General features: G+C 44.0%; 1 protein-coding gene across 1 annotated transcript in view; it reads right to left on the minus strand.

Moving 5' to 3' along the window:
* The window catches only part of gucy2g (guanylate cyclase 2g), an 83,771-nt gene extending 74,161 nt beyond the window's left edge, over window positions 1-9,610 (minus strand). The window contains exon 1 of the mRNA XM_055922210.1: window positions 9,225-9,610. Coding sequence (XP_055778185.1) covers window positions 9,225-9,602 — 378 coding nt within the window. The 5' untranslated portion in view covers window positions 9,603-9,610. The remainder of the gene's footprint in view (window positions 1-9,224) is intronic.
* Window positions 9,611-12,012: the final 2,402 nt, after the last annotated feature.

A 12,012-nucleotide genomic window follows, 5' to 3' on the forward strand; every position in this document is an offset into this window, starting at 1 on the left:
CTCAAGCTCTATCAGGTTGGATGGGGAGCGTCGCTATTTTCAGGTTTCTCCAGAGATGTTCGATCGGGTTCAAGTCCGGGCTCTGGCTGGGCCACTCAAAGACATGCAGAGATTTGTCCCAAAGCCACTTCTGCATGGTCTTGGCTGTGTGCTTAGGGTCGTTGTCCTGTTGGAAGGTGAACCTTCGCCCCAGTCTGAGGTCCTGAGTGCTTTGGAGCAGGTTTTCATCAAGGAACTCTGTACTTTGATCCGTTTATCTTTGCCTCGATCCTGGAGGCCACTGTGTTCTTCGGGACCTTCAATGCTGCAGAACATTTTTGGTACCCTTCCCCAGATCTGTGCCTTCGACGCAATCCTGTCTTGGAGCTTCAGGGACAATACCTTCGACCTCATGGCTTGGTTTTTGCTCTGACATGCACTGTCAACTGTGCGACCTTATATAGACAGGTGTGTGCCTTTCCAAATCATGTCCAATCAATTTATTTTACCACAGGTGGACTCCAATGAAGTTGTAAAAAGATCTCAAGGATGATCAATGGAAACAGGATGTACCTGAGCTCAATTTCGAGTCTCATAGCAAAGGGTCTAAATACTTATGTAAAAAAGGTATCATGTTTTTTGTTTTTTATTAAAATTGCTTTGTCATTATGGCAACTTTTACTTCACCACATACCTAATGAAAATATATTTATTTTTACTCCATACATTTTCCCTGACAAACAAAAGTACTCGTTACATTTTTAATGCTTAGCAGGACAGGAAAAGGGACCAATTCACGCGCTTATCAAGAGAACATCCCTGGTCATCCCTACTGCCTCTGATCTGACGGACTCACTAAATACACACGCTTTGTCTGTAAATTATATCTATGTGTTGGATGGCGCCATCTGGTTTGCTTAATATAAGGTATATGAAATTATTTGTACTTTTGCATTTACTTTTGATACTTAAGTATATTTATAAACAAATACTTTTACTCAAGTAGTATTTTACTGTGTGACTCACTTTTCCTTGAGTCATTTTCTATTAAGGTATCTTTACTTTTACTCAAGTATGACAATTGGGTCCTTTTTCCATCTCTGCTTTTTAATACAAAGGGGGCTCTTTCAGTTCTGTTGTTGGTGAGCATAATCCTCAATTTTGTTCATATAATCTTCTTCTAATCTCCCTGTGTCACTCACTCACACACACACACACACTTCTCTCTCATACACATCTCCTGTCTCTCTCGCTTTCTTCCTTTTTCTCCCTCTCTCTCTAATTTGATTGATGACTAATTATATACTTTACTTTTTTTTAAGGTTTCAGTGACCAGACCCCTTTTTTTCTTCAAAGGGGGCTCTTTCAGTTCTAAGATTTCTATTCTGAATGTCAATGTCTTTCTCTCTCCCTGTGTATCTCTCTCTCACACACACACACACACACACACACACACACACACACACACACACACACACACACACACACAAACACAAACATGAATACACATGTCTATCTTTCTCTCTCTCTTCCTTTCATTTCCTCTCTGTCTAATTTGATTGAGGCTAATAGTATAATTTACTTTTATTTTCACGTTTTCTAAAGTGAGGTCTTTTTCTGTTCTGTTGTTGGTGAGTACAAACCTCAACCTTGTTCATATAATCTGTTCTAAGATTGACATTCATAATAGCAATGTCCTTCTCGCTCTGTCTCTCTCACTCACACAGAGTTGCAAAGCTACCGGTAATTTACCAAAGTTACCGAAACCGTCAGTAATTTTGGTAATTACCGGAAGATCTACGACAATCTATCGTAATTTTAGTAATTTATACTTGAATATGTTTGAAATGTATTCATATGTAGCATTCATTTATAACATCTGTGTCCATATTGTCTATGACTTTCTAGTAGATAGACTATATGGTTCCAGAGAAAAAACTTCTACCCAACAATGGCATTATTTTCAATTCAATTCACTCATTCAACTCTTCTATTGACTGTGTTCACAACTGCCACCAGTTTGACGGCAAAAACATTTGACAACAAATACATATTGTCACACCCTGATCTTTGTGCTTGTTTCAACCCCCCTCCAGATGTCGCCCATCTTCCCCATTATCCCCCAGTGTATTTATTCCTGTGTTCTCTGTTTTTCTGTTGCCATTTCATTTTGTTCGTCAAGCCTACCAGCGTTTTCCCCCTTGCACTTGTCTGTTTCTAGTTCCTGTTTTCTAGTTTTCCCGGTGTTGACCATTCTGTCTGCCCTGACCCTGAGCCTGAGCCTGCCTGCCATTCTGTACCTTGTCACATCACACTGGATTACCGACCTCTGCCAGCCCTTGACCTGTCGTTTTGCCTGCCCCCTGTTCTAGTAATAAACATTTGTTACTTCGATACTGTCTGTATCTTGGACTGCCCTAAAACGTGATAGTACGAACTTGCCATGACAGACCCAGCAGACTGGGACCAGCTCCGCAACGCCATCTCCTCCCAAGGAGCCACCATTGGAAGGCACGAGGAGTTGCTTCGTGGTATTATGGAAGGGTTCCAGACCTTGACCATACTCCATGACCGAGCGTTGAACAGCAATTCCGTGGTTGTCTGTTAGGCAGCCTACCACGACTGTAACCTCCAAACCCCTCAGTAACCCTGCTGTTAGCAACACCGCCTCCCCCGCCACCCCGCTTACCTCCTCCGGAGCGCTTCGATGGAGAGTCGGGGACCTGTTGGGCGTTTCTCTCTCAGTGTTCCCTCATCATCGAGCGGTTGCCCTCCTCCTTCCCCTCGAACCGCTCTAAGATAGCGTACCTCATCACACTAATGTCGGGGAGGGCTCTCGCCTGGGCAACGGCAGTATGGGAACAACAGTCGGCCGTATGCCTCAGTCTGGAGGAGTTTGTGGCGGAGATAAATAAAGTTTTTGATGCTCCATTGTCCGGAAGAGAGGCTGCCCGGAAGTTACTCTAGCTTCGGCAAGACTCGCGCAGTGTGGCAGACTATGCCGTGGATTTCCGCACGTTGGCATCTGAGAGTTCTTAGAACCCGGAAGAGCTATTTTACATGTTCCTGCACAGAGTTTTGGGGGAATTAAAGGACGCAGCCCGGGAACTACTCGGATCTCGACTCGCTCATTGTCTTGACCATTCGGATTGATGGGCGTCTACAGGAACGAATGAAGGAGAGGAGATCTCCCGCCCAAGGATTCCACCTCGCCTGCGAGGCATCCCGGAAGTCCCAGACGGCTCTGTTGCCAAAAGAACCCGAGGCTACCCAAGCTCCCCCGAGAGTCTATGGTAGTCTGCCGATTCACCTCTTCCCGAGCCAATGCAACTAGGCAGAGCTTGGCTGTCTCCAGCCGAACGGCTATACAGGCTTCACAGTTGCCTGTATTGCAGGACTACTGGTCATTTCGTCACCACCTGTCCACTAAAAGACCAGGCTCACCGGTAGGAACGAGTACTCTGGTGGGCCATATGGAGAACATTTCCTCTCCCCTTACTCACACTCCTTTTCATGTAATTTTGCTGTGGGGGAAAAAATCTAAATCTCTCTGGGTACTCATCGACTCTGGGGTCGGTGAGAGCTTTACGGACGCTACCCTGGTGTCCGAGCTGGGCATCCCCACTCGGCTCCTCTCCATTCCCATAGATGTTAGAGCACTGGACGGGCGCTCTATAAGCCGGGTCACCCACAATACCACCCCCATCAACCTTTGTGTGTCAGAGAAACACAGACGATCCAATTCCCGCTCATTAAGTCACCTCAGGTTCCCATGGTTTTTGGATTCTCTTGGCTCCAGCGACACAGTCCCATCATAGACTGGACTGCTGGTGCCATCATGGGATAGAGCCCGGGACGCAGCCTGCCCCGGGACGTCTTCCTGGGGGCTCGGAAGTTGCTCCGGACCTCTCTGCTATTCCAGCGGAATATCAGGACCTTCGGGAGGTGTTCAGTAAGGCCCGGGCCACTTCGCTTCCACCGCACCAACCCTATGACTGCGGGATTGACTGTCTCCCAGGCACCACTCCACCCCGGGGACGACTGTACTCTCTGTCGGGTCCGGAGACCAAGGCTATGTAGACCTACATTGAGTACTCCCTAGTTGCAGGGTTCATCCGTCCTTCTACCTACCCTGCCAGTGCAGGGTTCTGCTACTACTCATCTCTTTCAGCCTTCGAGCCGCTCCAGGGGGCCACCGTTTTCTCCAAGCTGGACCTACGGAACGCCTACCACCTGGTACGGATATGGGAAGGGAACGAGTGGAAGACTGCCTTTAACACGGCCAGCGGTCACTACAAGTATCTGGTCATGCCATTTGGCATTACCAACGCCCAGCTGTGTTCCAGGCTCTGGTTAATGATGTTCTCTGTGACATGTTGAACCAGTTCGTCTTCGTCTACCTCGATGACATCCTCGTCTTCTCCCGTACCGCCCATGAACACGTGCTCCACATCCGACGGGGTTTTGAATGCCTCCTGGAGAACCAGCTTTTTGTGACAGCAGAGAAGTGCGAATTTCATCGCTCCACCATCCCGGGCCTCCAGTTCGTGGTGGAGGCCGATGCTTCGGATGTCGGAGTGGGGGCTGTCATGTCCCAGCGTTCTGCCCTGAACCTCAAGATACATCCCTGTGCCTTCTTCTCCCATCGCCTCAACACCTGAGCTTCTTGCGGTGAAGATGGAGTTGGAGGAGTGGAGGCACTGGCTGGAGGGGGCGGAACATCTGTTCATTGTGTGGACCAACCACAAGAACGTGGAATATCTCCACCCCGCCAACCATCCGGCAAGCTAGGTGGGCCCTGCTTTTCACCCGGTTCAACTTCCCCCTCTCATACCAACCTGGATCCAACAATGTCAAGCCGGATGCGCTGTCACGCCGCTAAAACCCCACGGTCACAACCCCGGAACCCGAGACCATCCTTCCCACCTCGTGCATAGTGACGGCACTCAGCTGGGGAATAGGGAAGCAGGTTCGTGAGGCACAGCGTTCCCAGCCGAACCCCGGGGGGGCCCAGATAATCGGATGTTTGTTCCTGATGCGGTCCACTCCTCGGTCTTGAGTGGGCCCACTCCTCTAGGCTTGCCTGCCACCTGGTCTCCCGTCAGACCCTGGCGTTTTGGTGACCTGCCATGGTCCCTGACGGCTCCGCGTTCGTCGCCACTTGCACGATCTGTGCGCAGAACAAGACTCCTCGGCAGGCTCGGGCTGGTCTCTTTCAACCTCTGCCTGTCCCTCACCCTCCCTGGTCTCACATATCCCTATGATCCCTTATTGATGTCACTTGTTAAATCCACTTCAATCAGTGAAGGGGAGGAGACAGGTTAACCTCTCTAGGGTATGTGGGACGCTAACGTCCCACTTGGCCAAAAGCCAGTAAAAATGCAGCGCGCTAAATTCAAATAAATTACTATAAAAATCAATCTTTCATGAAATCACACATGAAAGACACCAAATTAAAGCTACATATGTTGTGAATCCAGCCAACATGTCTGATTTCAAAAAGGATTGACGGAGAAAGCACACAAAACGATTATGTTTGGTCAGTACATAGCCACAGAAAACACAGCCATTTTCCCAGCCAAAGATAGGAGTCACAAAAAGCAGAAATAGAGATAAATAAAGAAATAGAAATGAATCACTAACCTTTGATGATCTTCATCAGATGACACTCATAGGACATCATGTTACACAATACATGTATGTTTTGTTCGATAATGTGCATATTTAGATCCACAAATTTCGGTTTACATTGGCGCCATGTACAGAAATGCCTCCAAAATATCCGGAAAAATTGCAGAGAGCCACGTCAAATAACAGAAATACTCATCATAAACTTTGATGAAAGATACATGTTTTACATAGAATTAAAGATACACTTGTTCTTAATGCAACCGCTGTGTCAGATTTCCCCAAAAAATTTACGCAAAAAGCAAACCATGCAATAAATAAAACATTTCTCCGCCATGTTGGAGTCAACAGAAATACGAAATTACATCATAAATATTCCCTTACCTTTGATGATCTTCATCAGAATGCACTCCCAGGAATCCTAGTTCCACAATAAATTGTTGTTTTGTTCGATTATGTCCATTAATTATGTCCAAGTAGCTACTTTTGCTAGCACGTTTAGTACACATGTCCAAACGCTCGCGCAGGTCCAGGCGAACGTCGGACGAAAACTTCAAAAAGTTATATTACAGGTCGAATAAACTTGTCAAACTAAGTAGAGAATCAATCGTCAGGATGTTGTTATCATAAATATTCAATAACGTTCCAACCGGAGAATTCCTTTGTGTCTACAGAAGTAATGGAACGCAAGGCGATATCATGTGGAATGCGCATGACCAGGAACTGGCTCTCTGCCAGACCACTGACTGAAACACCTCCCATCCGGCCCCACATCACAGTAGAGGCTTCATTTTACGTTCTACAGACTGTTGACATCCAGTGGAAGGCGTAGGAATTGCAGACAGGTCCATATCTTACTGGGATTTGAATAGGCGATGAGTTGAAAATCGACATGCCTCAGAATTCTCACTTCCTGTTTGGATTTTTCTCAGGTTTTTGCCTGCCATATGAGTTCTGTTATACTCACAGACATCATTCAAACAGTTTTAGAAACTCCAGAGTGTTTTCTATCCAATAGTAATAATAATATGCATATATTAGCATCTGGGACAGAGTAGGAGGCAGTTCACTCTGGGCGCGCTATTCATCCAAAGTGAAAATGCTGCCCCCTATCCTAGAGAAGTTAAATACGGATTTTTAAGCCTTAAGACAACATAAATTGTGTATGTGTACCATTCAAAGGGTGAATGGGCTAAACAAAAAATTTAAGTACCTTTGAACGGGGTATAGTAGAATGTGCTAGGCGTAACGGCTTGTGTCAAGAACTGCAACGCTGCTGGGTTTTTCACACGCAACAATTTCCTGTGTGTATCAAGATTGATCCACCACCCAAAGGACAGTCAACTTGACACAACTGTGGGAAGCATTGGAGTCTACGTGGGCCAGCATCCCTGTGGAAGGCTTTCAATACCTTGTAGAGTCCATGCCCCGGCAAATTGAGGTTATTCTGAGAGCAAAATGGTGGGCTGCCGTGCAACTCAATATTGAGTTGTGTTCCTAATGTTTGGTGTACTCAGTGTATTTTACATGTGCTAAGACCACACGGAGTGCGAGAGATGATTACAGACACCTGTGATAATCTAAAGTACCCAAAGGGCCACTAGATGTCTTGTTATAGATACATAAAATCATTGAAAGACAGTAGTAGTTGGTAGTTTGCTGGTAAATTTGAAATGTTTCAAGTAATATACCCTTTCTCTGCAACCGTACTCACACACAGACACACACACACACCTCCCCCTCATACACACTCTTGTTTCTCTCTCTTTCGGTATTTTGATTGATGGCTATCATTCTCTTTTATTTTCAGGTATCAGTGTCCAGACCCCTGTTCAGGGCTCCAGACTAACTTTTCCCCTGGGTACACTTAACATTTTCAGTTTAAAAAAAAAGACTAATCGTTATTTACAGTGCTACTGAGATGGTATGCTTCAATAAATACGTTTCATCCAACATGTCCAAGCATGATCAAGATATTTTGATGTGCTACCTAAACCAGTGATTGTCATGAATTTGGGTTGATAATGAGGCTCGGTGCTTTATTTTACTCTCAAAATATTTATTTTGTTCAGTAGAGACTCATTTGCATACATATTTTTATATATATATGTACAAATATCACATAGGCTAAAATGTGTCTTTCCCGCGATTGCATTTTGAAATGTTGTGCATTTTTCTCTCCCTCTCGGAGGGCTCAGTGAGAAACTGGCACAGGGCAGGGCAGACACTTTCATGCAGAAATCAGGATATTAATGCACTTTAGGCTACTGTTTGACCGGACTAAATGATCGCACTCTGGAGCCCTTCTTGTTCTTTGTACAGAGAACAATAAATGCATCTTTTGAAGAAGGATTGGGACTCTTGTCTTCTGTGATTGACTCAAGGTATCTTTTCCTCAAAGTAATTGATCTGTTACTGTAAATAGACTACAGTCGCTGCAGTGGTAACGTACAATAGATGACAGTAACTGTGTTAGTACCGTACAAGAGATAACAGTAACTGTTTGAACCATAAAATATATTACAGTAACTGTATTAGTATGTACAATAGAGTACAGTAACAGTGTTAGTACCATACAATAGATTGCTGTGGGAGTATTGGTAGTAAAAAGACTACGGTATTATTAGTTGTACCGTAAATTATTAACAGTAACAGTATTGGATACTGTAAAATACTGTATGGTAATATACTGCATATTTATGTACGATAACATACAGGTATCTGGCTGCCAATAAGTTGCTGTAAAAACAACAGTCGAACAGTTTATGTGCAAGGAATGACGACAGGTGCCCGTTTTGCATTTCCTCTCTTCCTAAATGGGATGCAACTAAGGCAAACGCTCCTGTCATGATTTCCATTTTGTAATATCTTCAGTAACATAGATTATTTCTCTATCATTGCAGCGTCCTCTCTAGCCACTTTGAACAACATATTACATTGACACGGCTTTATAAAAGGCAGGAGGATTAGCACAGCAGCAACGTTTAGTTTGTTGATGTATGAATATTTCTGAAAGGTGGGTAGAAAACGCATCAGACTTGGTGTGAACATACATTTACTATAGTGGTAATCATTATCTCAAATTAATTCCATGATTGACCCCCCCCTTTCCCCCTTCAAAGTAGCCTACATTTCAAGTTTAAACCACGTCTCGGGTCGCGGGAAGAAAGCACCAAATACGATCTAAGGGGTGTGGTGCTTCTCCTTTCCGTTAATTTAGGGTAGCTGGATATATACACAACATACACAATGACCTAGGATGTGGACTTATCTCAATAAAAAACCATAATTGAGGTCTGAACATTTTAGACAAACTTTGATTTAAATGTCCCTTTAAACAGTGTTTTTTGTTGTTGTTTTATTTGGCCAGCCTAATGATCAATCTTATCATATCTGCATGTAAAAGTATTCACTTATTATATCTATGGTCCACTACATAGAAATATTATATAATAGTAAATTGTAAATTAATCTGAAAAAACAAAGTGTTACCAACTTGCACACGTAAGCTCTAACTATGCATTCAAAATCATAAAATACAACAAAAAAAATTTAAAAAATGCACATTTAAATTAAATAACATTTATTAAACTGAACTGAATTGATTTGAATTGTACCTCCGCCCCTTCGGGACAAGCCGGACCAAAGAGCGCCGACACGTTTTCTTTCCACACCTGTTGAATGAAGGCTCTGATGGAAACCTTGGCGTCGCACTCCGAGTCCGCGTAAACAAAATCCAGGCTGTAGTTCCCCAGAAATGATGGGTTGCTATTGACCTTTTCCACAGCAATCTGTATTGCGGAGCCTAACCGGCGGGCACTGAAGGGATAGGACACGTTCCAGGGAGCCTGGAAGCCAATAAGTAGCCGGTAAGAGTTGGTCTCATTCATGCCATTGCAGAGAACTGGGGTAGCAGCTATGAGCAGCAGCAGCAGAGGAAAATACAGGGAGCTATGGCTCAGGCTGCAGAGAGGTAAAGGCAACAGGGTGTGCATTCTCCCTGTCATCCTCCTAGTCCTAGGACAAGCAGAGTATGCTCTCTTGTGTATGGCGAGAGGTTTAAATACCCCTGACATTGCTCCCCTGACATTGCTCCTCTACCTTCACAGGGGGAATAATGATCGAACCCTCTCAGAGTACCTGTGAAGAGGGAGTGGTTAGCACTCAAGGTACACGTTTTGACCTGTTGTTGATACCCTAATGAGCATCCAAAAAAGGTCATTTTTATTTCATATAAATGAAACATCTCAGTGTGAAAAATGCTTCTAGCCTAGCCATAATTGTTTTCTCCCCCATTTCCTTTCCTTCCTGACCTTTCAGTGAATGATAGAAAACTGAGGTTGCACAGTAGGTTACATTTTTTATATTTTTCTCCCATTGTTGGTTACACACAAAACCACATTGCAGTCATGTCAGGTTGTACTACAATAAGTATCCCTATAATACCTGGTAGTTACATAGGCACGTATCGTGTAAACCTGTATAGGGTGAAATTACAGTAAGTCCACATTGCTACATACATAGTAACTGTTACAACTGTATGCAGCATGCAACATTCCAATGACTTAATAATGTAGTTATATATATTAATAAGCCGTTTAGAGCCTGTTGTGCATTATAACTCATTATGGAAAGCAGATAAGGGTTTAGAAATGCTTTTATTATGCATTATGGGGAGGGTATTCACAGGAATTGTTGTTACCAAACTTATTTTTTAAATAACAAACTGCTTTCCCATTCACATTGATTGCCTATGCCTGAGACGCTTTATGAATACAGGCCCTGGTAATATAAACTGAACAAAAATATAAACGCAACATGCAACAATTTCAAAGATTTTACTGAGTTACAAAGAGTTCTCCTACTGTATGAGGACAGCCAAAGAACCCTTTCAGGTTCTATATAGCACCTTTTTTTCTAAGAGTGTAAGCCTTAATCTATGGATTTCACATGACTGGGAATACAGACATGCATCTGTTGGTCACAGATACTGTGCCTTTAAAAAAAGGTAGGGGTGTGGATCAGAAAACCAGTCAGTATCTGGTGTGACATCCACTTGCCTCATGCAGCGCAACACATCTCCTTTGCATAGAGTTGATCAGGCTGTTAATTGTGGCCTGTGGCATGTTGTCCCACTCCTCTTCAATGGCTGTGCGAAGTTGCTGGATATTGGCAGGAACTGAAACACGCTGTCGTAGACGTTGATCAATAGCATCCCAAACACACTCAATGGGTGACATGTCGGGGGAGTGTGCAGGCCATGGAAGAACTGGGACATTTTCAGATTCCAGGAATTGTGTACAGATCCTTGCAACATGGGGCCATGCAATATCATGCTGAAAATTAGGTGATGGCGGCGGATGAAGGGCACAACAATGGGCCTCAGGATCTTGTCACAGTATCTCTGAATTCCAATTGCCATTGATAAAATGCAATTTGTTGTTTGTTGTCCGTAGCTTATGCCTGCCCATACCATAGCCCAACCGCCATCATTGGGCACTCTGTTCACAACGTTGACATCAGCAAACCGCTCGCCCACACAACGTCTGCCATCTGCTCAATACAGTTGAAACCGTGATTCATCCGTGAAGAGCACACTTCTCCAGTGTGCCAGTGGCCATCGAAGGTGAGCATTTGCGCACTGAAGTTGGTTACGACGCTGAACTGCAGTCAGGTCAAGACCTTGGTGAGGACGATGAGCACACAAATGAGCTTCTCTGACTTTGGTTGGTCTCAGAAGAAGCTGGGTGTGGAGGTCCTGGGCTCGCGTGGTTACACATGGTCTGCAGTTGTGAGGCCGGTTGGATGTATGGCCAAATTCTCTAAAACGACTTTGGAGGGAGCTTATGGTAGGGAAATTAACATACAATTATCTGGCAGCAGCTCTGGTGGACATTCCTCCAGTCAGCATACAAATTGCACATTCCCTCAAAACTTGAAACCGTTTTAGTAGATACACATACATAGTTACACGTACATACACACCTATACTGTACATACAGTACCTGTCAAAAGTTTGGACACACCTATTCATTCAAGGGTTTTTCTTTATTTTTACTATTTTCATGTGCCATAATAACAAACTTTTATGCCATCTGTAAATATGAATAAAGTTGTTAATTTATGAGCCTAGTTGGTTTAGCCAAAGAAAAAGTCAGGAACCTTCCTGCTAGCCATGATTGACTGAGATGATGAGTGTGCTGGACATGCCGAGAGATGAGTTTCAGATTAGCATCTTGTGTCTATAAAATGAGCTGCTCGTTATTCATACATAATCCTTTCTACTGCAGTTTTTTTAAAGATATAACGTTAGCCATGGAGAACTGCAAATATGTTGCTACTGCTCTCAATAACATTACTGCCCTGAATTTATCAGGCGCTATCGACAAATATCAGTGGGAAAAA

The sequence above is a fragment of the Salvelinus fontinalis genome, chromosome 1 (assembly GCF_029448725.1).
Source record: "Salvelinus fontinalis isolate EN_2023a chromosome 1, ASM2944872v1, whole genome shotgun sequence".
NCBI classification, from domain to species: domain Eukaryota; kingdom Metazoa; phylum Chordata; class Actinopteri; order Salmoniformes; family Salmonidae; genus Salvelinus; species Salvelinus fontinalis.